Genomic DNA, 27274 nt, shown 5'->3' on the forward strand with positions numbered 1-27274 from the left:
GATGAAATTTTTATGGTGGGATAATCATTATATGTGTGAGCTGTAGTAAAAATTTTATTCTCATTGGATCCTGCATGCTTAAGAAACTAAAGAGTCTCTGATATAGCTCGGAATTTAATTGCTCAAGCATATATGATCCAATGAGTATAAAAAGTTTACTACACCTTCTGCATATAATGGATATCCCACCATAAAAATTTTACCATAATTGGACCACGGTAACTATAGTTATAAATTAATTATAAAAAAGTATATATCTAAAAGTATAATAAATTTTTTTAATAAATTATATCATATCATATGTTTACTGCATAGATCTAGGCGTGTAAAGTCCAACAAAATTAAAATTTTCATTTTATGATTTTTTTATTTACTATGATTTTTCAAAAATTCAGCCAAAATAAACATAAAAGAAAAAAGCAAAACCATTGAGAGAAACCGGCCAGGTAGTTCATATGTCCGGCATCGCAAGTCCGAGGAGTTCAGGCGGACGGTTTCATTATCTAGGGAGGAAACACAGATTTGTCCCAAAGTTCAGGAAGGTAAAAATGACCTTTTTCCTTTGTAGTACCCTTAATAATCTCATCCCAATACAACTAATATAACTAACATATATGGAGATCTAAAATTATTTCTTTGTTTGAGGCGAGTTGGAGTGAAATATTGGGACAAACTAATAATTAGGGAAAGGAAGATGCATTGGAGAATTGCTGGATATTAGCGTTTATTAGGGAAAAAGAGATTGTTGGAGATGCTCACAGGTAGCCGCTCTAGAGAGACAGATAGCTTCAAAGCTGTAAGCCAAGGCCAGTGACCTAGAGACAAGTTTAACACTGGATGTACTATCTCTAATTCACTGTTTGGCATAAGAATTAAGGAGTTGGAAAGAATTACTTCTTTAGCGCTCAATTAATATTCTCTAAAGTGTGAATGTATATGCAAATGATTATTTAACGTGGCAGTTAAAGGTGGATAAAATTGAAAAATGTAACCTAAAGTTGTTTAGAAAGCCATAAATCAAATATTTTAAAGATTGTAAATAAAACTTAAAACAACGAGCATGTCAAAGGGAGAAATTATACATAAGGCTAAGATCTTTTTGTTTCCTCCCAGATTATATAATTTAGTTTATGCTCCAAGAACAACATGGTAATTATAATGAGATAAGCAACCCTAGACTACCTTATTTCACATTATTTTGATGGTCCAGAGTGATCTTTTTACCATGGTGTCGTAGACCATAAGCTAGATTATATAATATAGAGAGCAAACAAACAATCTAATACGTTATAGGTGATTTGCTATCAATACTAGAGATATCATTAAATTGCCACGTAGAGACAGCACCTCTATTGATGTTTATTTAATTCTCCCCCAGAAGAGTACATAAACACGTGGCACTACAAATTGGATTAGCCTAGACTCTTCTAATTCTCCAACATTGGCTCACATTCATTTTTCACAAATTAAGGTCTATTTGGTTTGGAAAGGCTTACTATAATCCCCGCCAATAAATTCCTAATAAGTCTCCTTTTATCCAAACATGAGGGCTTATTGGTGATGCTTATGCGCATAAGCCCCATAAACCCATAAACCCCTCCAAAGAATGTTTTATGAGATTTATTTTCTGTGGATCTCACAAACATCTCTCACCTTTACTCCATGTGAGGGGTTTATAAGCCTCTACAATGAAACACCATTTTAGGCTTATAATAAGCCCTTCTATGCGAGAAGCTTATAATAAACCCCTCCGTATAACCCCTCCGTGTAAGAGGTTTATGGGTTTATAATAAACCCCTCCAAACCAAACAAGCCTTCCTCACCCCATCTTCAAAAGAACTGATAACTTGACATTCAATCCGTAGTAAAGAGTATTTGTTTAAATCTTTAGTTAAGTAATTAAGTTAAAGGAGAAAAGTATCATTAGATAGGCTACCAAAATACATTTAACATGCCGCCCCAAGGCATCGACGGCGCTGCTGCCTCACCGGAATATATCCGCTGGTTCTTTGACCTCTGTCCTGCTGCTTGCCGTCGACTGACGTACAGAGATCGAGGTCGACGGGGAAATTCGTAGTGCGTGCACAGGCAGTCTTCTTGACTTCTTTCTTTCTTCCTCTCCTTCAGTCCTCCACCAGTCCACCTCGTCAGGATGACATGGCGGTCTGTACGTCCGCGGCTGTACTTGCTCAGAGGCGCAACGCTATCACCTGCCGCTGCAGGAGAGAGGGGCTACAGCCTACAGGCACAGGGCTGGCAACGGAACAGGGAAACGTCAAGGATTGGATTCTCACAATCTGTGGCCTCGTGCACTCTGTCGTCCTCCGAGGCGGCGAGGCTAGGACTGCAACCCTTGAAATTGAAGCAAAGCTCTCTCGCCTAGCCACCTCGTTCCAGCCGCCCGAATTGAAGGCGAGAGATAGAGCGCGGTTCCCCTTGCTCCTTGCACAGTGACCTCGCACAGCTTTGGAACTTGCACGGCTTTGAAGCCTGGCCGCCATCCTTTCTTCGTCAAAGGCAATCCCAGTCCCTGCCGAGCTCAGCTGCTGACCTGCTCGTTCTGTATCCATTCGTACGTCGGTACGTTGAGGCGTCAGACGCAGTCACTCCAGAATGCGTATACATTCTTCTATGGTTTTCGAAAGAGTTGCTCTCTTTATTTTCCAAAAGAGAGAGAGAGAGAGAAAGCGTTCCTGTTTGAATTTCATGATATACCATAGCTTTACTATTTTTTTACCAGTGGTATCCTGTTTCAAGAGAGAGTGACATAGTCCTTACATGGTCATCCCTGCCTTGTTGGTCCTATATTCCAACAGCCTCTTACTTGCCACGGAGAAATAATAGAAGATGTTCATGTTAGTAAAGAATTTAAAGAAGTGAAGCTATCTACGCAGGGCCATTACAAAATAAAGTTTAAGAGCTAACACAAAATTAAAGAAAATAACTACACACTGTACACGAGGATCAGTACACGGGGTTTGCATGGTGTCCAAATCAACCACATACGAAAAAAAAGAGAATAAACAAGGAAAGGATGAATTATGAATCAAATAGAATTGAGGCACATGAAAATAATCAGCACTAAACTTTCTGATCATGAAAAACCTACAAATTAATGCAACGTCATCTTTGGTTTGGATGTGTTGAAGTTATTCAGATCTTTAAAGCTCTAAGACCATAAAGATTCAAGTAAAATTGAATGCTACTTCACCATATATCATTTTTGACTTGAACCACTCCTGCATAGAAATGGCATGACCATACTAAGGGTCTATTTGGATGGGCTAAACTCGGATGCTAGACTTTAGCACATATTAGCACATTTACCTTTGTAAAAATTTTAAATCTTGACTATGGCTAAAGTTTAGCCACCCATTAGCACTCCTATTTGCATGGACTAATGTTAAACTTTAGCAATTTTGGGCATTAGCACTTGGATCCAAACACCTGCTAACTAAGATATTTCAAGCAATCAACTCATGAATCTAAATAGCATTCCAGAGATTAATTTTGTCCATAAGTAATTCAGAAAGGGCATGGCCATATACTAGTTAAATATCTTGTAGGGAGCATGTGAATAAGCTTAAGTGTGTGGTCACCTTATCTTTTGTTGCGGTAATGAGTTTATACTCATCAGCCTGGAAGCCCAGAGCCCCGCTTGTTAGCACGCTCGCCCCGTGGGGTTCTAGCGTGGGCTGGCTTAAGGCCTTCTTTTGCACTAGTTGGGCTAGACTTAGGATTAGGGGATGTCTAGCTAACCATTCAAAATTATCTTTCATAAGCCTGTGTTGGGTAAATAACCCAACCAATCACTACCTATGTGTCTCGCGTGTTTGAAGATGAGGCCGTGATAAGGGAAAAAAAACTGATTTTACCATTACCACTTTACTAGGATACAAAGATGAGATCAAACAATAACAAGACCTTAAGACCCCACAGCATATACGAGCTGCAGCCTAGTTGGGCCAGACTTACATCAGGGGCTGTTTACCCAACCATTCAGATATTTGAGTACGAGGTCACGATAAGGAAGCAATCGGAGGGAATAAACCCTAAGCTGCATCCATTCGTATTTTTGGATGATTTTTTGATGCACCGGTTTAGATGCTTTCATGTTTGGTAATACGGTAATAATACCTAAGGAGGTGGTAACACTGGATGGATTCTTCAACAATATTGTGAAATAAGGCGAGACTGATGCAAATAAGGCATACGTCGAATGGAATATAAATTAAACCTGAAAGTACGAACGCATTTCTAATACTTTTTCTAAAATACTTTTAACGGATATATACTGTCAAACATTCCCAAATCCCAAGCAATAGAACTAGTTGCGATACATCAATCGCCAATGCAGAAAACCCTACCAAAGCAACCAATGGCGGCTGCCCTGGCCATGCTAGAAGAATCTGCCTTCGAAGCTCATTTGCCACCTTCTTCCACACCCGGAAGCACAAACTTGTAAAGTGTACTTAACCAGTAACTGATTCGAAATAATTGAAACAAGCTTGTGCACGCTCAAAGAATCAATTTCCAATGTAACGTAATTTGAAATAAATTTCCAATGTATCGTAATTTGAGGCCTAAGACCAACAATATCTACTGCTTATACCACATCACATCAGAGAGCAGCTTTTGGCATCAATGGAGGAGTTTTCGCAGGGCTGCAAGACGCTTGGCCCAGATATAGTCAATCGGTCTTCCCTTCCTGTGCTCCAACCTCCTGCAGGTAGTGCTCTGCATCCAAAGCAGCCATGCAACCTGCGCCATCCAAGGGGTTCCCACAGAATTAGAAAATTGTTCAGAGAACCAATAATTGTACATGGGTGGCCATTTCTGAAACTGACAACTATTTCAGAAACACATAACAGAGTGAAACAAAGCATCCAGTCCATTAAACTTTCACATAGCTTGAAGTTATAGATTATGTCTTAACATGGATTTTTCATTAAAAGATCATGTCAAAACAAAATAGTTCTCGCACAGTTAACAAATAAAAAAGGATAATCAAAACAGAGAACACAATATTCAGAACAAAAGAAACCATATCTATCTAACGGTAGTTCCTTGTAGCTGTTTCACTGTTGTGCTGCTCCCAGCATATGATAATTGCCCTTAGCGCTAGATTTATCTGTCTTAATTGTCCAACTAGATCATTTATATCAAGTTATAAATAAAAATGAAAAGAATCAATTATATGTGACTACCGATTAACTCCTGGCATGCCTCTTAAGTAGCAAACGCAAGACAATAATTTACCGAACTATTTTGGCAAGGGGATACTGAAAATCAATGCAACAGTATAACTCGAAATTCGGTTATTCCTACAATCTTGGGTATTTTCAAATACAATAGAGAAGGAACCTCAATACTGGAATGAGCAAGAATATGGTTTGAATGCCTAGAACATTTATAAAGGTACGCTTTGAGCAAAATAATGCGGAAGCCTTAAGCCTCTTAGGAGAAAAAACTTATGGAATTCTTGTAAGGATCAAACTTGGAAACTTGGGGATGTACCACCCTTCCCTAACCATTTTGAACAAGCAGGGCTTCCCAAACTTGCAAGTAACCATGCAGAGCTTCAGGAATCCCAGAAAACAACATGATGTAAATCACCTAAACAATGTGGGGGAACAGAACCAATGACAACACCCGCTTCCTGTGACCATATTAGATTTAATAAAATGCATCACTTGAAACTACTTTGTCTAGTCACAAACACCATCTTATCAATCATCACTGCTTAATCCTCCACAAACACCATCTTAGCAAGGAGCAGTCCTTACCAAAAGGTACATTGTGAACATCAACTGCTCGCATGGAATCAGTTGATGGGATCTTATTGTGAAGTTATCTGAAAATTGACGAAGCTGATGCGACCATTTGTGTAAACAGCATAATTATGGCGTAACATAGGTTCTCTATTTATTCCATATTTGTTACTTCAGCCATTTATATATTCCTAGCAAAGAAGAGGATCAAGTGTTTCTAAATTGGATATTTGCTTAGCCAGGAATGTACTTTACTACGATTTATTTCAAGTGCAAACAAGCAATGTCGTTTGCGTCCCACTAACTAGCATTGGGCATGTTCCATTTCTGGATCCACCAATGATATTTCATAACGTAACTTGGATCCAGCACAACAACAAAAAACAAGACTCGTCCCCAGAATTGCACAAATTGGCTATTGGCACCATCGATTGTGAAAAACAGCAGCACTAAAACCACAGTGAAGCTTGAAGACATTATACCTGATCCAGCGGCAGTAATGGCCTGGCGGTACTTCTTGTCCTGGACGTCCCCGGCGGCGAAGACCCCCTTGACACTGGTGTGCGTGGAGCCGGGCTTGGTCACCACATACCCATCGGAATCGAGCTCGAGCTGCCCTCCAAGAAATTTGGTCGCCGGCTCGTGCCCGATGGCGAAGAAGAGCCCGGCCACCTGGAGGTCGGAGACCTCGCCGCTGACGACGTTCTTGACCTTGACGCCTGCCAACGGGCCGCCTTCTGCGCCGCCGTAGGCCTCGACGACCTCGGAGTCCCAGACGACCTGGATCTTTGGGTTGGAGAGCGCGCGGGCCTGCATGATCTTGGACGCGCGGAAGGCGTTGCGGCGGTGGATGATGTAGACCTTTGAGCCGTACTTGGTGAGGAAGTTTGCCTCCTCCATGGCGGAGTCCCCGCCGCCGACGACGGCGATGGGCTTGTTCCGGAAGATGGGCGCGGCACCGTCGCAGACGGCGCACGCGGAGATGCCCCTGTTCCAGAACGCGTCGGAGCCGGCGAAGTGCAGCCTGCGCGCGACGGCGCCGGTGGCCACGACGACGGAGTCGGCGTGCACGACGGTGTCGTCGGAGGCGACGCGGAAGGGGCGGGCGGAGAAGTCGACGGAGGTGACGGTCTCAGTGAGGATCTTGGTCCCGAACCTGGCCGACTGCGCGCGGCAGCGGTCCATGAGCTCGGCGCCGAGGATGCCCTCGGGGAAGCCCGGGAAGTTCTCGACGTCGGTGGTGGTGGTGAGCTGGCCCCCCGCAGCGATGTCGTTGGCGAGCCAGCCCTCGAACAGCACGGGCCTGAGCTCGGCGCGCGCGGCGTAGACGGCCGCCGTGTGCGCGGCGGGGCCGCTGCCGATGATGCAGACGCGCGTGCGCAGCGGGCCCGCGGCCGCCTCCTCCATCCCGTTGGCCGTCGCGGAGGCCGTCGCGGCAACGGCGGCGGTGGTGGCGCTGGTGGTGAGCGCGCGGGACTTGCGGAGCAGCGCGAGGAGCTTGGAGCAGAGGCTCATCAAGCCCGGCAGCCCGGCGGCGGCGGCGGACGCCGAACCGAAGGGCGGAGCCGGCGGGGTTGGGGGCAGTTCGGCTCGGTGGCTGCGGGCCGGGCCGGTCTGGGCCGGGGAATGGGATCGAACGGGCCGGCACACGCGTGGGTGTGGTGTGCGGCCGGCTCGGTGGATCTTATGCGCGGTGTGAACGTGTGGTGTGGTCGCCGTGGTGGACAGGCGACCAGACGAGGGAGAGCAAATGTTGGACACGGTTGTGTTTGTCTACACGACGACATGTGAGGCTGCCTCGTTTCACACTTTGCGACTTGCCCATGGTTGAGTGACGGGCATGATGATGTCACGCAACATCAGCATTCATGAGGACACCCTCATGCACTGCAACCCTTATGCATTCGTGCATCTTAGATTCTTGCCACGCAGCTAGCTACTCCTGTATGTGTTGGAGGATTTCTCCAGCCGGATGGCGGAGTGCACCCGCCTAATCCTAGCTTAGGATGAGTTTAGAGATAGTCAAGGAATATTTGATCTAGAGGCGTATGAACACGAGTAGCACACACGTGTTTAGAGTGGTTCGGGCCGCCTGAGCGTAATACCTTATGTCCACTGTATGATGTATATGTATTGCTCGTAAGTTTGAGGGAGCAACTTCTAGCCCTGCGTGAGCGTGAACTTCTGCGTCCGTGTGTCTTCTCTTGTGTGTGAGAACTTTTTCTTCTAACGTGCGCGCTCTCCCTTTTATAGGCTCAAGGGGAGCGCGTACACTGAGTGGGGCCCCGACAGGTGGACCCGGCGATATATTAAATAAAGTACACGTTGGAGCCTTAAATGTCTCAGATCTGGAGATCTTCCTCATCAGCCTCCGTGTGTATCCTCCGTCTGGATATGGTCTTGTGCCGTCTTGTTAGCATAGGGTCTGCTGCCGCTGACATGCGTAGAGGGAGTCGTGCTGTCGATGTAGAGTCAGCTCCCGCTGATAGGCGAAGGGGCTATACTGATGGTGCTATAGCCTTTGCGCACTGTAGCAGCGCACGTTGTGGCCTTCCTGCAGCAGGTCATAATAACTCTTCGCCCACCCGCGCAGCGCTGTGATGTGACCACACGTCCCTCGCCCACGTACGCGGCGCTGTGATGTGACGCGCCGCCTTGGTAACTAGCGGGCTTACCGTGATGTCACCCGTACCTGCCCAACATGCCAGAGGGCAGCCCATGCCCTGTCTTGGGTGCGCGCACCCCAACCACCCGCATTTAATACGGTAGTTAGGCTAGCTTCTCGTAGAAGGCTAGAATCCACCGGACACGTGGCGGTGCTAGTTTAGCGGCCGCTTCCTCAGAGGCACGTGGCGGCACCGGACCTCCTCCCTGGTGGGATGGGAGGTCCGGGCCCCCCTGGCTGGCCCAGGCGCTCAGGCCCCCTGGGGGTCCGGCTTCCACACGTGGGGGCCCAAGACCATCCCGCGGTGGTCCGGACCCGTGGTAGCTGTTCCTGAGCACTTCGTCCTTGCGGGCACGTGGAGGCACTGCACCTGCTAGTACATGGGGGGAGGTCCGGAGACCGTGCCCCCAATTGTCAGGCCCGGGCCTTACGCCCTGTCGCCCCGTCTTATCCGCGCACGTCCCACTGTGCTGGCGGTTCAGATTCCACCTTTTCTTCCCGCCTCCAGTGACCATGCCTATGACTGGCGGGCCCCGGTCCACCGGTCATACAGGGTAAGAGGCAGGTGCTTGGTGCAATCGACTCTTCGGGTTCCCCCGGTCGCCGTGGAGTTCAAAGGGGGAACAACCTTATTAAAGCCATGCGCCGCGGGGATTGGCTACCTTTTCGCACTTGCCTTCTCTAGACGCTGTTGTGCCCTTTCGTCTTCTCTCGCACCCTTGCGATTTGCTCTTTTCGCCCGGTGCTTTTTTCCCTTCCTGCTTTCCGCACGATCCTTTCCCTCGCATCTGCGGCGATCTCCACCATGTCTCCTCTCAGCCATCCTCGCTGCTTCCAGCGACAAGAGCAGCTTGACTTGGTGCGCCGCCTCCTTGGTTGGACCGCACCGGAACTTGCCGGGAAGATCCGGGCAGGTTCGAGTTCCCTCAATGACCTGGTCGTGGGGGAATTTGTCCTCTTCAACTCGTATATCACCTACGGACTAGCCCCTCCGATCTCCTCCTTCTTCCTTTTGCTTCTGGAGGAATTCAGGCTTCAGCTGCAGCACCTCACCCCCCACTCCATTCTCCTCGTGTCGGTGTTCGTCCACTTCATGGAGATGTTCGTGGGAGTCCGCCCCTGTGCCACCATCTTCAAACATTTCTACGCCCTGGTCGGATCTGGGAGGAGCAGGTGCGCCATCGGCGCCTACTACTTCCAGCTGCGGCATGGGATGTCTAGCTCCTACATCAGCGCCTTCTCTAGCGCTAAGTGGGAGGACTGGCACACAGACTGGGTCATCGCCATGACCGACGCCAACGACCGCCTCGAGCTGCTGACCGGAGGGCCCCTCCTCGACCGCAACAGCTGGAAAGCCAGGCCATCCCTACAGACAGAGCTCGACCCAGTAATGGACCGGGTCAAGGTTCTGGCGAGGGGCGGCCATCAATGATAGTGCTGGGCGACTTCCTGAGGCGCCGCATCGCTCCCCTGCAACAGCGATCCAGGATGGCCTGCATGTTCACCGGGGTGAACGACTGCAGCAGGATTGAGTGCGGGGCCGGCACGGATCTGTCCGACGCGGAGCTGGAGGTCCTGATCCGGGGGATGACCGGCGAGACGTACGCCCCGGAGCTGCTGGTGCTCCCGAGAGGGACCAGTGCTCTGTGTGAAGACCAGGGGATGCGGATGGCGATCCTGGTGTCACTGCCTACCCTCGACGGTGGTGGCCTGGCGGTCCAGCAGGTGAGGGGTGACCCCAATCGTGGCATCCGAATCCCTGGCACCTCGTCCGTGTGACGCCCTGGAAACTCACCAAATTAAATCGCGCGCTAAAGTGTTTTAATGAAAATCCACTCGCCGTCGAAACCCTAAACCTAACCTTTCCGGTCCAACAGCGGACTAGACCGCCGTCACATCTCGCACCGCCTACGCGCGACCGCTTTCCGCGATCAGCGCCGGAGCGATACTGTTCTTCTCGCGCAGCGCGAGAATCTCGCACGCGTGGCCGCGGCCGCCGCCGCGATCGGCGCCGGCACCTCCCCCCCCCTCCCTCCTTTTCTTTCCTCTCTTTCTCCCTATTCCTCTTCCTTTTCTTTTTCTTTCCCTTCCCTTTATTTTCTTTTTCTTCCTTTTCTCCCTTTCCTTTCTCCTCCCTTCCTTCCTGCTTTTCCTCTCTTCCCTGTTCCCGCGCGCCGAGCACCGAGCGCTCAAGCCACGATCACCAACCCCCCCGTGCTCGCGCCGTGCGCCACCCGCCCCGGCCGTGCCGCGACGCGCGCACGCGCACCGCGTGGCCACGCGCCGCGCCGCGCCTCGGGCCCGCACCACGCCGCGACATCCGGGCACGCTCACGCGTGGCCGCGACGGCCGTCGCTGGCACCCCGTCCTCGCCGCCGCCCGTCTCCCTGTGCATGCCACGCGCGGCACAGCTGCCCGCGCCGCTCGTCGACCGGACGGCCGCGACGTCGCGCCGCCCGCTGCTGAGCCACCGCCCCACGTGCGCACGCCGTGACGCGCGCCGCCACGGCCCTCTTCCCTGCGCGCTCGCCGTGCCCCGCCGCTGACGCCCCGCTCGTGCCGCACAGTGCCTGCGCCGCGCCGTCGTGTCACTCCGGCCTCGCCGGCCGTGCTGTCGCGACGCGGGCGACATTAAAGCGCCGCACCGCTCGCCGACCCCCCCCCTCCGCCGGCCTCCACCACCGCCGCCCGTGTGTGCCTATAAATAGGCCCCCTGGCATCCCCGGCACCTCCACCACCTGCCACGCCACCTAGCTGCGCCTCCCCCGAAGCCCCAGCGCCGCCCCGCCGCGCTCTGCATCCGCCGCCACCTGCGCCCGTCGCCCCGCTCCCACGCGCCACCCCGGCCCGAGGTGAGGCCGGGGGTCGAACCCCCCTCTCCCCCTCCCTCTTTTCCCTCTAGCCCCGAACCGCCCCGGGCCCCGGCCGGCCGGAATTGGCCGCCGCCGGCGCGCCCTTTTTCCCTCTCTGCTCTGTGCGGGGGAGGAGGAAGAAGGGGCGCTTTTGCCCGAAGCCCCCTCCTTTTTCCTGTAATACCCAAAGGAACCCCCCCTCCTCTAGATGCCCCCCCTTTTTGCTAAAAGACCCTACTCTTTTTAGTATTTCGAACCAAACCCCTCGATTACGTAAACCTAAATACACTCGACACCTTTCAGAGTACCCTGAGTATTTCTAGGATTTACAAATAGGTCCGCACTCTTTCCGGATATTTACAAACAAGCCCTCGAACCCCGTTTAACCACTGAAACCATCTTTGGCTCGTCATTTTATGTGCGAAACAACCTCCGATTGACCCGAAACTTTACCACTCCACTTCTAGTATAGTTTTAGCTGTGCCATTAAGAAACCACCCAGAGATATTGCCCCTAACTCCGTAACCAAATTATTTCCGATTCAAGCCTATCGGTAAAAGCTTTTAGTTCTTTCGCTTGATTGTGTGTCTGTTTGTTTGCGTCGTAGGACACGGAGTGAACGACGAGGTTCCCGACCGCGACCAAGCAACTGAGGACCAGTACTACGACCCCGAACCCGAAGGACAGTGCTCCGATCAGGACTTTCCGCAAGGGTTGGACGATGGCAAGTTCAATTCCGCCCTTTGATGCATATTTCTGTCCTAGTTTTTATAAACACGACCCAGTGGCCTGTTTTATAAAATTGCATTGTTTTGCGTGCTGGAAACCCGGTAGGATAGCCACCCTGGTTTGAAATAACCATACCTTGAATGCCTGATTTATAAAGGAAATGCGTGTGTGTGGGAAGGGATAAAATGTGGTTTTGAAAAGCGAGTTAGATGAGATGGATGGCATTTCTGTGTGAATTGCCGCTGGTGTGCTCATACCTGTGTGGTTGAGCGTGGATGGCATTTCTGTGTGAATTGCCGCTAGTGTGCTCGTACCTGTGTGGTTGAGCGTGGATGGGAGATATCCATCTTGTCACCCCTAAGGACCGAGTTGATGTGACATCTCACCTAGCTTCTCGTAGTGCGAACCACTTGACCGTTGTATGGGCAACGGCTTGGCCTAACCCCACTAGTTAGTCTGCTAGCCATCAGGAGAGCTGGGAGCAACGGGTGATCAAGGAGACGGGATAAGCTCTGTGTGACTTATGCCCCGGTTAAACCTCGGTGCTAGGTCGAATGACCCCTTGATAGATCCCGTGATGGCTAGTCAGGTCTAGCTACGGTGGGTAAGGGCTTCGATGGGATCTGCACCGGCACTAAGGTGTTCGTGCTGTGGTACCCCACCTGTGGGTAAAGTTGCACACCTCTGCAGAGTTGAAATCTATTCGAATAGCCGTGCCCACGGGATTGGGCAAGTTACGGTGTGGTCACATAACTAGTGTTTCTCTCTGGGAAGGGTTGAACTGGTGTGAGTTGTTTAAAAGTATCCGGCAATGGTGTTGTGTGCTACAACGGACGGGGAGTCCGGTAGCGGTTTGAAACCTGGATCCGTGAGGATCGACATCGTGCGTACTTAGACACTTGAAAACTTGTTCTGAAAAATGCTTTTAAAACGAACCCTTGCATATAATTGTGTTTCCGCAAAAGAACCGTAACTTTATCCTTGAATTATCCTGTGCATCTAATTCTGTTATAACCCCCCCCGTGGGTGTGATTGGACTTGCTGAGTACGTTTGTACTCACCCCGTTCTTACTTTACAGTGGAGGATCCCGACTACAACCCCGAGAACGACGAGTAGGGTTCCGTCCTGCACCCAGTCTTGCCTGTGGGTGAGGTCACCATTGGAGCTCCGCATGGCGCAAGACTCTGATGATCCTTTGTTCGTAGCTAGTGTAGTTGTGTGGGTTCTGGTTGTAATCCTCGCGATAGTGGCGCTTCACTGCCCATTACCGCGCAGAGTTGTACGGTGATGAACCATCTGATGTAATAAAAGTGTTATCAGCCTCCTGGGACTGATAAAGTGACACTTTTAAGTCTTCCCTGATGGGGGGGACGCTTCAGGTGGTATCAGAGCCGTAGGCTGGCCGTAGGACGTGACCCTAGGAGCGAGACCCCTTTCAGACCCTAAGGCTTGTTCTAGCTTAGGTATCTTTTGCACGCACACTTACCCCTGGCTTTTACCCTGTTCCAGATGGCTGACAACGGATGGGTCAACGGAGTCTGTTACGCAGAGCCTGGCCTTCCTAAGTTATTGTTGCTCAGCCTGGAACGCGTTGGGGTTATGGAAACACCGGAGTACGCCTACCGAGAATACATCTCCGGTGGCACCCTTCGGTGCGACACGATGATCTTTGTGGGAAGAAGCCCCCGCTACCCTGAGGTGGACCCTTGGTTCATCTCCACAAAGGGCTTCCGATTCCCCGACACCTACCGAAAGGCCGCCCGTAAAGCCCTACGCCGACTGCGCGTGCTCTATAGGCACCACCTCCAGCGGACTCCTATGGGATTTTTCCCACCCGCTGAAAGAAGTGGACGCACTTGGATTGCCCGGATGAGGGGACTTGGACGAGAAGAAGAAGACTTAGAAGATGCGGTCTCCCACCTATCCATCTACCTTACTGGCCTGGATGCACTCTGCCGCGAACAGTCGGCACAACTGAAGAAGCTAATCCATGGGGTTGAAAAGTTAACCCAGGAGCTGGAGGAACAACGGACAAGAGCCGCAAACGCCGAGTATTCCTTAGCCGCCCTCCAAGCCCAGATGCAAGAATACGAGAGCCGCAACGGGATAGGTGGATGGATCGAAGAAGAAGAAGAAGAACCCATGGAGACCCATTGGGACAAGGGTACTCAGACCGAAAATGAGATGGATCGGTTCCTTCCAATAAAGAAGCGCTCTATCAGGACCGAGGAAGAATCCCCATGATAGGATTAGCACCCCTAGCAAAAACCCTACCCTAATGACCACGTATCCATGAAAACTGTACCACCCTTGTTGTAATAATAAATATCATCTACTCGCTTTTACACCTGTACCATGTTGTTTACCCTACTTCTGTTTCAGATGGCTGAGGAAGGATGGACCCAGGGCGATTGCCAAGCTGCACCTGGATTCCCCAGCCTCTTGATCAACACCCTAGAGGACCTTGGCGTTACGGAGCGCCCAAGGTACTACAGCCGAGAGTACGAGCACCATGGTACCCTCCGCTGCAGGGTGATCCTGGTCATCGCCAGGAGCAACCGCTACCCCGACATCCAGCCCTGGCGCGCGACCGCCACAGGGTTTAGACACCAAGATACCTACCCCTTGGCCATCAGAAAAGCACTCCGTTACTTGTGCCGGATTTTTGAAGAACACCTCGCCCCTGCACCAGCGAAGTTCTTCCCACCGGCCATCCGAACCCCAGTCTGGGAAGCGCGCATGAGAAACCTGGAGCGACGTCGCCACGAGGAAGGGCCCCTGTACCAAGTGGCTACCTACCTAGCCGCCCTGGACCAACTCTTTGACGAGCAAGCCAACCTTCTGAGGGAGCAGACTCACCGAGCCGAGCAAGCAGAGCTCGCGGTGAGGATACAGCAGATCCGAGCCGCCCATGCCGAGGCGAGAGCCGCAGCCGCGGCCAGTAGCGAAGCTGTCGCCCAAGAAAGCCTTAGACAGGCCCGAGACCGGCGTATGCAAGATTGGACCCAAAGTGGAACACCAGTCCCGGCGATAGGGGAAGACCACGTTTTACTCGGGACGCCCGTCATAGGATGGGGATCACTCTTCGGGAGCGCACGCGCCCCACCCGAGAACCCTGAAAGCTCTGCTGCCGCCGATGGAGGGGATGCTGCAATGCAACCCCTGACAGATGGGAACCCAGGAGACGGCGAGCGAGAACCTCTCACCCTGTCCGCCCCGGAGGAAGACACACCACGCAAGTAGAGTGACCGACGCCATCCCAGTGATGCCTTCCCAGCCTTTCTGTTTAAGACATGTCCTTTTGCAAGACCCTGGCCGAGTGGCACGAGACTTAGTCGTACCCCTAAGTTGTATTCCCCCTGCTTAATAAAATAGTTGGTGCTTGTTGCTTGTGATGTTGTGTGCTGATGTGTTGTGTGCTGCTTAATTATATAGATATCGGCAGAAGGTAGATTCTGCCTTATATATATACGAATCAAACAACTTAAACATCACATAACCGTAACCCCAATTTACCCAATCAACAGGTGACTCCCCGGAACATCGCGAGGGCCTCCCGTGGCCGGAACCCCGTAGCCGCTAGTGTCGGAGCGCAACCCGTTGAACAAGATCTTCCCCAAGAAGAGCAAGAAGTAAGCCAGAACCGAAGGGGAAGTCAAGAAGGAGAACAACTACCGCCACCCCCACCCCTCGGAGACCTGGCGCAGATCATCCATAACCAGACTCTCATACTGGAAACCCTGGCGAATGCCCTCATTAACCGGCAGCCACGAGGGCAGAACATGAACGACAAGCTGACGGCTTTCCTAAGGACCAAGCCACCCACCTTCGCCGGATCCTGCAACCCGTTGGATGCGGACGACTGGTTACGGGTAATTCAGAGGAAGCTCGAACCATTCGAATGCCAGGACCGGGATAAAGTCCTTCTGGCAGCCCACCAGCTCACCGGAACGGCATTATCCTGGTGGGAGAACTATTGTGCTGCCGCCGAAGATGCCTCCACCATCACCTGGGGAGAATTTGTAAGGGAGTTCCGCCGCTACCACATCCCTTCAGCCACTATGAAGCGCAAGGCGGATGAATTCCGCGCACTACAACAAGGGAATATGACGGTGGAAGAATACACCCACCGGTTCATAGAATTGGCCCGATATGCGCCGGAAGAGGTGAACGACGACGACAAAAAGCAAGACATGTTCAAGAAGGGGCTAAGCCCGGAGCTACGGACCTTGCTTACTCCCCAAATCTATCCGGACTTCAACACCCTAATGAACAAGGTCATCCTCACGGAAAGGGCCAAGGCCGAAGAAAGAAAGGACAACAAACGGAAGTTCTTGGAAAGTAAGGCTCGCCAACAAGACCGTTTCCAGAAGCAGGGAAATTCCAGCTATACTGCACCAGGAACTCAGGCCCCAATGCAGTATAGAACTCAGTCCCAGGTGACAGGATCACAGGCCCCGCCTAGAAGCCAGAATACCTCGAGGGCCCCGCAAAGCAATGCAAGTCAGGCCACCCCCGACAACAACAATGTTAGGGCCTGTTTCAACTGCCGTGAGACGGGGCACTTCATCGCCAATTGCCCCTACGCCAAGAACAAACCGGCAACATCGGCCTTCTCCAACACGGTGAACGGGCCCAGACCAGCCCTGACCGGTGCCAACCGAGTGCCCGTCCGCAACAACGACAACAGCCAGCAAGTGAAGCAGCAATCATTTGGACGAGCCCGCGTCAATCACATCGACGCGCAGGAGGCTCAAGAAGCTCAGGGCGTAGTGCTCGGTGAGTACTTAGTCAACTCAGCTCTGGCGACAGTGTTATTTGATTCTGGAGCATCGCACTCGTTTATATCCTCGAGCTATGTGGAAAAACATAAAATACCTACAGTACTACTAAAAACACCCCTATTAACCCGGACGCCTGGAGGCGACATCAAATGCCAATTAGGTTGTTCACGGATAAGGATCAACTTAAGTGGGGTAGACTTTCTAGCAGATTTGGTAGTACTTAAGCCTGGGGGAATAGACGTGATCCTTGGGATGGATTGGTTAAGCCGGCACAATGGTCTCATAGGCTGCACCGACAAAGTGGTACACCTAACAAACCACGAAGGGGTACAAGTAATCTGCCGAACCAGAGATAGTAAGTTTGATCCAATGGTATTTAGCATGGAAGCCAAGCCTTTAGAAGGAGTCCCGGTAGTAAACGAATACCCAGATGTGTTCCCCGAAGAGCTTCCCGGTATGCCGCCAGATAGGGATATAGAGTTCGTCATAGACCTTATCCCCGGAACAGCTCCGATAGCCAAGAGACCCTATAGGATGGCAGCCTCCGAATTGACAGAATTAAAGAAGCAACTAGAGGAACTGCAGAGGATTGGTTTCATCAGACCAAGCTCGTCGCCATGGGGAGCCCCAGTGCTGTTTGTCAAGAAGAAAGATGGGAGTATGAGGATGTGTGTAGATTACCGGGCACTGAATGAAGTTACCATTAAGAATAAGTACCCCCTCCCTAGGATTGATGACCTTTTCGATCAGCTAAAAGGAGCTAAGTACTTTTCCAAGATCGATCTAAGGTCAGGATATTTTCAGCTCAAGATTAGGGAAAGTGACATCCCTAAGACAGCTTTTGTCACCCGCTATGGGCAGTTTGAGTTCACCGTAATGTCCTTCGGACTAACCAATGCCCCTGCCTATTTTATGAACCTCATGAACAAAGTGTTTATGGACGAGCTGGATAAGTTTGTCGTAGTCTTTATCGACGACATACTTATCTACTCTAAGAGTATCCAGGAACACGAGCAACATCTGCGGGTAGTATTGGAAAAGCTGAGGGCACATAGGTTATATGCCAAGTTCAGCAAGTGCGACTTCTGGCTGGAGAAAGTAGCTTTTCTTGGTCACATTCTGACTGCGGAAGGCGTAGCAGTGGACCCAGAGAAGGTCGAAGCCGTTTCCAATTGGCAGCAACCAACTAACGTTAGTGAAATCAGGAGCTTCCTTGGTTTAGCCGGGTACTATCGGAGATTTATCGAGGGATTCTCTAAGATAGCCCGACCCATGACGGAACTTCTCAAGAAGGAGAAAAAGTTCGCTTGGACAGAATCCTGTGAGAAGGGTTTTCAAGAATTGAAGCGAAGACTGACAACCGCCCCAGTGCTGACCCTACCGGACATTCATCGGGACTTTGTCATTTATTGTGACGCGTCCCGACAAGGTTTAGGGTGCGTACTGATGCAAGACGGGAAAGCCGTTGCATATGCCTCCCGCCAGCTCAAGACTCATGAGCAGAACTATCCGACCCATGATCTGGAGCTAGCAGCCGTAGTGCATGCCCTTAAGATTTGGAGGCATTACCTGATCGGGAATAAGTGTGAGGTTTACACCGACCACAAGAGCCTGAAGTATATCTTCACTCAGCCGGATCTAAATCTAAGGCAAAGAAGATGGTTGGAATTGGTCAAGGACTACAATTTGGAAATTCAGTATCACCCTGGGAAAGCCAACGTGGTAGCCGATGCCTTAAGCCGGAAATCCTATGGACCCAAGAATGACAACCTGCGCGAGGAAATGGCACGATTAAATGTGCACATTGTTCCTCGAGGATCCAGCCATTTGTTAAGCGTCCAATCAACCCTAGAGGATAGGATTAGAGAGGCTCAAAGCTCGGATCAGGAGTTAGTAAAGATCTGCAAGCAAACTGGAGGAAACAAAGCGCCAGGTTTCAGAGTGGACGATAAGGGAACATTATGGTACGAGGACAGGATTTGTGTACCCCAGAATGGAGATTTCCGGCAATTGATCATGGACGAAGCCCATAACTCGGCCTACTCTATCCACCCAGGATCCACCAAAATGTATATGGACATAAAGCGAAAATTTTGGTGGAATGGGATGAAAGCGGATATTGCACGATTTGTGGCTCATTGTGATACCTGCCAAAGGATCAAGGCCGAGCATCAGAAACCGGCGGGGTTATTGCAACCCTTGCCTATTCCGGTATGGAAATGGGATGAGATAGGGATGGACTTTGTAGTGGGACTGCCCAGAACACAGAAAGGACACGATTCCATATGGGTAATTGTGGATCGACTCACTAAATCGGCACATTTCATACCCGTAAGGATCACTTATGGCGGAGAAAAGCTGGCAAAACTTTACGTGGAAAATATAGTGAAGTTACATGGGGTGCCCAGCAGAATCGTCTCGGATAGAGGTACCCAATTTACATCTAGGTTCTGGAAAAGTCTACATAAAGCCATGGGCACTAAGTTAGATTTTAGCTCCGCATACCACCCACAGACGGATGGTCAAACCGAGAGGGTGAACCAGATAATGGAAGATATGCTGAGAGCATGTGTCTTGACCTACGGAAACGATTGGGAACAGAGTCTGCCCTACGCAGAATTCTCGTACAACAATAGTTACCAAGCCAGCCTGGGCATGTCGCCATTCGAAGCTCTCTATGGAAGGAAGTGCAAAACTCCTCTAATGTGGTCGGAAGTGGGAGAACGTGCCCTAGAAGGACCCGACTTCATAAAAGAGGCAGAAGAAAAAGTAGCAGAGATCCGCGAGAAATTGAAAGCAGCTCAGTCCCGACAAAAGAGCTACGCAGACAAGAAGAGGCGGGAAATAAGTTTCAATCCAGGAGAGTTTGTTTATCTCAAAGTTTCACCCATTCGAGGGACGCGCAGGTTTCAGGTACAAGGAAAATTAGCCCCTCGATACATTGGGCCGTATCGAGTTCTAAAGAAAGTCGGAGCCGTGGCGTACCGACTGGAATTACCAGAAGAAATGTCAGATATACATCCAGTATTCCATGTTTCGCAATTAAGGAGATGTTTGAGAATACCCGAGGGAGAGCATGTGCCGGTGGAAACAATAGATCTACAGCCGGATCTGCGGTACCAGGAAGTGCCAGTCAAAATCCTAGACACCGTCACTAGAAGGACAAGAAACTCCGAAGTACGGATATGCAGAGTTCAATGGAGCAGACATGGAGTGGAGGAGGCAACTTGGGAGCGCGAGGAGGCCCTAAAGAAGGAATTTCCCCATCTGTTTAGAAGCCAGCCGAATCTCGAGGACGAGATTCATTTAAGTGGGGTAGGTTTGTGACGCCCTGGAAACTCACCAAATTAAATCGCGCGCTAAAGTGTTTTAATGAAAATCCACTCGCCGTCGAAACCCTAAACCTAACCTTTCCGGTCCAACAGCGGACTAGACCGCCGTCACATCTCGCACCGCCTACGCGCGACCGCTTTCCGCGATCAGCGCCGGAGCGATACTGTTCTTCTCGCGCAGCGCGAGAATCTCGCACGCGTGGCCGCGGCCGCCGCCGCGATCGGCGCCGGCACCTCCCCCCCCTCCCTCCTTTTCTTTCCTCTCTTTCTCCCTATTCCTCTTCCTTTTCTTTTTCTTTCCCTTCCCTTTATTTTCTTTTTCTTCCTTTTCTCCCTTTCCTTTCTCCTCCCTTCCTTCCTGCTTTTCCTCTCTTCCCTGTTCCCGCGCGCCGAGCACCGAGCGCTCAAGCCACGATCACCAACCCCCCCGTGCTCGCGCCGTGCGCCACCCGCCCCGGCCGTGCCGCGACGCGCGCACGCGCACCGCGTGGCCACGCGCCGCGCCGCGCCTCGGGCCCGCACCACGCCGCGACATCCGGGCACGCTCACGCGTGGCCGCGACGGCCGTCGCTGGCACCCCGTCCTCGCCGCCGCCCGTCTCCCTGTGCATGCCACGCGCGGCACAGCTGCCCGCGCCGCTCGTCGACCGGACGGCCGCGACGTCGCGCCGCCCGCTGCTGAGCCACCGCCCCACGTGCGCACGCCGTGACGCGCGCCGCCACGGCCCTCTTCCCTGCGCGCTCGCCGTGCCCCGCCGCTGACGCCCCGCTCGTGCCGCACAGTGCCTGCGCCGCGCCGTCGTGTCACTCCGGCCTCGCCGGCCGTGCTGTCGCGACGCGGGCGACATTAAAGCGCCGCACCGCTCGCCGACCCCCCCCCTCCGCCGGCCTCCACCACCGCCGCCCGTGTGTGCCTATAAATAGGCCCCCTGGCATCCCCGGCACCTCCACCACCTGCCACGCCACCTAGCTGCGCCTCCCCCGAAGCCCCAGCGCCGCCCCGCCGCGCTCTGCATCCGCCGCCACCTGCGCCCGTCGCCCCGCTCCCACGCGCCACCCCGGCCCGAGGTGAGGCCGGGGGTCGAACCCCCCTCTCCCCCTCCCTCTTTTCCCTCTAGCCCCGAACCGCCCCGGGCCCCGGCCGGCCGGAATTGGCCGCCGCCGGCGCGCCCTTTTTCCCTCTCTGCTCTGTGCGGGGGAGGAGGAAGAAGGGGCGCTTTTGCCCGAAGCCCCCTCCTTTTTCCTGTAATACCCAAAGGAACCCCCCTCCTCTAGATGCCCCCCCTTTTTGCTAAAAGACCCTACTCTTTTTAGTATTTCGAACCAAACCCCTCGATTACGTAAACCTAAATACACTCGACACCTTTCAGAGTACCCTGAGTATTTCTAGGATTTACAAATAGGTCCGCACTCTTTCCGGATATTTACAAACAAGCCCTCGAACCCCGTTTAACCACTGAAACCATCTTTGGCTCGTCATTTTATGTGCGAAACAACCTCCGATTGACCCGAAACTTTACCACTCCACTTCTAGTATAGTTTTAGCTGTGCCATTAAGAAACCACCCAGAGATATTGCCCCTAACTCCGTAACCAAATTATTTCCGATTCAAGCCTATCGGTAAAAGCTTTTAGTTCTTTCGCTTGATTGTGTGTCTGTTTGTTTGCGTCGTAGGACACGGAGTGAACGACGAGGTTCCCGACCGCGACCAAGCAACTGAGGACCAGTACTACGACCCCGAACCCGAAGGACAGTGCTCCGATCAGGACTTTCCGCAAGGGTTGGACGATGGCAAGTTCAATTCCGCCCTTTGATGCATATTTCTGTCCTAGTTTTTATAAACACGACCCAGTGGCCTGTTTTATAAAATTGCATTGTTTTGCGTGCTGGAAACCCGGTAGGATAGCCACCCTGGTTTGAAATAACCATACCTTGAATGCCTGATTTATAAAGGAAATGCGTGTGTGTGGGAAGGGATAAAATGTGGTTTTGAAAAGCGAGTTAGATGAGATGGATGGCATTTCTGTGTGAATTGCCGCTGGTGTGCTCATACCTGTGTGGTTGAGCGTGGATGGCATTTCTGTGTGAATTGCCGCTAGTGTGCTCGTACCTGTGTGGTTGAGCGTGGATGGGAGATATCCATCTTGTCACCCCTAAGGACCGAGTTGATGTGACATCTCACCTAGCTTCTCGTAGTGCGAACCACTTGACCGTTGTATGGGCAACGGCTTGGCCTAACCCCACTAGTTAGTCTGCTAGCCATCAGGAGAGCTGGGAGCAACGGGTGATCAAGGAGACGGGATAAGCTCTGTGTGACTTATGCCCCGGTTAAACCTCGGTGCTAGGTCGAATGACCCCTTGATAGATCCCGTGATGGCTAGTCAGGTCTAGCTACGGTGGGTAAGGGCTTCGATGGGATCTGCACCGGCACTAAGGTGTTCGTGCTGTGGTACCCCACCTGTGGGTAAAGTTGCACACCTCTGCAGAGTTGAAATCTATTCGAATAGCCGTGCCCACGGGATTGGGCAAGTTACGGTGTGGTCACATAACTAGTGTTTCTCTCTGGGAAGGGTTGAACTGGTGTGAGTTGTTTAAAAGTATCCGGCAATGGTGTTGTGTGCTACAACGGACGGGGAGTCCGGTAGCGGTTTGAAACCTGGATCCGTGAGGATCGACATCGTGCGTACTTAGACACTTGAAAACTTGTTCTGAAAAATGCTTTTAAAACGAACCCTTGCATATAATTGTGTTTCCGCAAAAGAACCGTAACTTTATCCTTGAATTATCCTGTGCATCTAATTCTGTTATAACCCCCCCCGTGGGTGTGATTGGACTTGCTGAGTACGTTTGTACTCACCCCGTTCTTACTTTACAGTGGAGGATCCCGACTACAACCCCGAGAACGACGAGTAGGGTTCCGTCCTGCACCCAGTCTTGCCTGTGGGTGAGGTCACCATTGGAGCTCCGCATGGCGCAAGACTCTGATGATCCTTTGTTCGTAGCTAGTGTAGTTGTGTGGGTTCTGGTTGTAATCCTCGCGATAGTGGCGCTTCACTGCCCATTACCGCGCAGAGTTGTACGGTGATGAACCATCTGATGTAATAAAAGTGTTATCAGCCTCCTGGGACTGATAAAGTGACACTTTTAAGTCTTCCCTGATGGGGGGGACGCTTCAGTCCGACAGCCCCCGGCGTGCCGATCCAAGCCCCGGCCAGTCCAGCCAACGGAGCCCCGGCACCCTCCGGCAGAGGGAAGGAGCCGGAGGCGGCCAACTCTTGGAGCAGCAGGGACCGCGAGGAGGATAGGTCGCGGGGGCTCCGCCGCGGCAACGGATCCTTTGTGGGGGAGCCAGCCTCCAAGCGAGAAGACAACGGAGTCGGGGGGCGGGGGGGGGCAGAGTAGCTCCCGGGCTCCGCCGCCGCTGCCCCATCGCCAGCAACAGCCGCAGGGGAGGCCTGAGGAGCCGCGGCGATTTCCGCCACAGCAGTGACCACCGCCACCGCCGCCTCAGCCCCCACAGCAGCGCCAGGCGCCACCACCGCCACCGCCACCACCCCAGCGGCAGCAGTAGGCCCCACCGCCACCACCATCGGAGACGCCGACGGAGGAGCAGCCCCTCCAGTCACCCGGGGCGCCAGCCTCAGGAAGGAGGCAATCCCCAATCTTCCAAACCGGATGGGGGGTGCGGAGCTCCACATGAGTGGCTAATTCCCCTTGTCCTCTTTTTTTTTAATCCTTATCTTGATGATGCTTGCTAGGACTATTCGCCCTGCCTCTTCTTCTGCTTCGACCGGCGACACTTCGGCCGGCAGGTCTGGCCCCCAGCAGGCTTCCTCCACAACCACTGCTGGGGGGTCGACAACTCCATCGATAGCACCTCCAGCCCCACCCACGGCCGCGGAGGTCTGGGCCGGAGCTCCAGTGGCTGAGACCACACCACGAATGGAGGCGACCCCTCCAGCCACAGCGGGCGGAGAGGCTGCTCCGGCGGCATCAGCGGGAACCACGGCGGGGGCGCCCTCTGTAGAGCTAGCTGCGGAGGAGGTTGCGGCGGAGACGCCACTGGAGGCGCCGACTGCGAGCACAGCCACAGCAGAGGTACCCCCGGCAGCGATCGCGGCAGAGGCACCCCCAGCAACTGGTGCGGCAGAGGTGCCCCCGGCGGTGGTCGCAGCAGAGGCCGGAGAGGCAGGTGGATGGAGACTCGACGCGGGTGCGCCCAGCTCCGGCCCCCAGCCCGTGCAGGGGGATGAGTCGGAGGTGGTGCATGGGAGGCACCTCCTCCCGAGCCCGGTGGAGGTCTCTCTTCCCCGCCTCCTGGTCAAGGCCCAGCGGGCGATGGAGGAGGCCGAAGCGGGCTTCCGGCGGGAGTGGGAGAAGCTCGAGGCGGAGCGTCTTTGGCTCTCTAACTGGAAGCGCCAACTGGGGAACCGCATCCAGGTGGTGTCCTCCCGCACCGCCGAGGAACGGGCCAAGCTCGAGTAGGAGCGCGAGGCCCTCCATGAGAAGATCCGTAGGACCTTTGACCGGGAGGTCTCGGCCGCCTCCCGGAGGGACAGGTTCTGCTCTCGATGGTTGAGGGCGGCCTGCTCGTCGTCAATCGTCTTTGCCATGGCCTTGGCAGTGTCGATCGTGTGACGAGCCGCCCGCTCCTTCAGCTCCACCTCCTTCTACTTTCGGGCCACCGCCCTCTCCCGGACCCTCAGATCCGAAGATCTTCCTAATCAGCCTCCGTGTGTATCCTCCGTCTGGATATGGTCTTGTGCCATCTTGTTAGCATAGGGTCTGCTGCCGTTGACATGCATAGAGGGAGTCGTGCTGTCGATGTAGAGTCAGCTCCCGCTGATAGGCGAAGGGGCTATACTGATCGTGCTGTAGCCTTTGCGCACTGTAGCAGTGCACGTTGTGGCCTTCCTACAGCAGGTCATAATAACTCTTCGCCCACGCGCGCGGCGCTGTGATGTGGCCACACGTCCCTCGCCCACGCATGCGGCGCTGTGATGTGACGCGCCGCCTCGGTAACTGGCGGGCTTACCGTGATGCCACCCATACCTGCCCAACGTGTCAGAGGGCAGCCCATGCCCTGTCTTGGGTGCGCGCACCCCAACCACCCGTATTTAACGCGATAGTTGGGCTGGCTTCTCGCAGAAGGCTGGAATCCACCGGACACGTGGCGGTGCTGGTTTAGCAGCCGCTTCCTCAGAGGCACGTGGCGGCACCGGACCTCCTCCCTGGTGGGATGGGAGGTCCGGCCCCCCTGGCTAGCCCAGGCACTCAGGCCCCCTAGGGGTCCGGCTTCCACACGTGGGGGTCCAAGACCATCCCGCGGTGGTCCGGGCCCGTGGTAGCTGTTCCTGAGCATTTCGTCCTTGCGGGCACGTGGAGGCACCTGACCTGCTAGTACGTGGGGGGAGGTCTGGAGACCGTGCCCCTAGTTGTCGGGCCCGGGCCTTACGCCCTGTCACCCAGAAGCTTAGTGCGAGGTTACGGATAACCTCGTACCCCTCAGGCTGGATACACTAGTATGAGGTACCCCTATCTGTATGTACCGACAGTATCCAGTAGTGAAGCTTGAGCAAATCGGAGGAGTGTGCGCTTACCTTGTGAGTGCATAAAGTTGAGTCATATGAGGTGCAAATATGGTGAAATTTTGAACATAATTATAGTTTTTCTATTTTTTAAAGCTTCGCCCCTGACTCCATTCATTTCAAATTATAGGTCGTTTTAGCAATTTAGATGCATAATTTTTACTATTCACATGAATATATTCATCTGAATATATACTATGTCTAGATATATAGTTTGGAACATAGGGAGTAGTTTGGATACTTTGGGTACATTTAGATTTAGCCCTAATTCGCAATGCCAATTCATCTTTTGGACGGAGGAAAGTATTAGGAAACAGGCACGCACGTAACTCCAACAATTGCCCAAAAATACAATATGAGTAGGTGGTTGCGGTAGGTTGTGCCAGTTGTTTATGCTAATTTAAACAGACATGTAACCGGGCGCATGTTTTAAATACTAAGGACATCACTTGCATATTCCTATGAGAGTTCAATCTAAAAAAAACCTACATGCGTGTTGAGAGGTAACGGGCCGGGCACAGGTTTTGAATACTAATTAAGAACATTTATGTATTCCTATTAGAGTTTAATCTCAAAAAAAAAAAAACTTACATGCATGTTGAGCTTGCAACTCAAAATCAATTGCAACTCCTTACGCAGGTGTGCAATGCTTCGCAATGCAATTGTATTCATCATCTTATTCAATTTTCTGGTGACCAATTCGGCTAATTTTTTAGCTTCAGATTATGTGGGTTCCGCACCCCGATGTCAAAGCTAAAATAAATAGTTTGATTGTATATATTGAGAATCGAAAGCTACCTCTAGTACCACTAAAACAGTCCAAGTGGTTGTTCGGATTAGTACTTTAGTAGAATGATAATTTGAGGGTGTAGAGTTATTTTAAACATTAGGCACTTCATCACTATTAGAATAAAAAAGAGCTTAAACGGGGAAGAATAGTTGTTTGAAATAAACAGTTTTAGACTCTCTGTTTTTTCTAATTTCACAGTGTCGAGTATGAGCTTTAGAAAATCTATGAGATATAATACGCCCTGCGTTTGGCGATTGAGGAGAAGGTGCATATAGGAATTATTATCGGTGGGAGTTGGCAGAGAGAATTCACTTGGAAATTTGAATTTTAGACCTAATATTATCTTGTTTGTGCTCCCTGGCTTGTGGGTCGTCCTGCTTTGCTCCATTTGTGCCATTCCTGACCACGTGCATTAACAGCATGGTCAGCTGTCCAGCCGAGCCACTGCCAATCCCACACCTACACAAATGGTATGTCATGTTACTCCCACCATAGAGCAACGTGCCCGGTCGCACAACAAATTTCTGAACAAAGTCGTCCTCAGCTTAAAAACTTGCTCCATTTGGCGACTTCTGAATTGAACACAACACAGCGAGACCTCAATTTGGCAGGAGAAAAGGTGCAGACGTAGGACACGCACACTCAATAACTCAAAACGCCAACATTTGGGCATTATTATTACGAATGAAAGATATGTGTGAGAAAACATGGCTCCGCGCTGCTCCTCCCATCCGTTTGACCTGCTTGTCCTCGCGAGAGGCGC

The 27274-nt window shown here is 52.1% G+C and overlaps 1 protein-coding gene across 1 annotated transcript; it reads right to left on the minus strand.

Annotated features, from left to right (window-relative positions):
* Nucleotides 1-4459: 4459 nt before the first annotated feature.
* Nucleotides 4460-7433, minus strand: LOC112891192 (thioredoxin reductase NTRA). The gene is made up of 2 exons (XM_025958124.1): nucleotides 6254-7433; nucleotides 4460-4761 (listed from the first exon to the last, which is right to left on the minus strand). The coding sequence occupies exons 1-2, from the start codon at nucleotides 7284-7286 to the stop codon at nucleotides 4691-4693; spliced, it is 1104 nt and encodes a 367-aa protein (XP_025813909.1). The 5' UTR covers nucleotides 7287-7433; the 3' UTR covers nucleotides 4460-4690.
* Between the last annotated feature and the right edge of the window lie 19841 nt (nucleotides 7434-27274).

The sequence above is a fragment of the Panicum hallii genome, chromosome 4, assembly GCF_002211085.1.
Source record: "Panicum hallii strain FIL2 chromosome 4, PHallii_v3.1, whole genome shotgun sequence".
Lineage (NCBI taxonomy): Eukaryota > Viridiplantae > Streptophyta > Magnoliopsida > Poales > Poaceae > Panicum > Panicum hallii.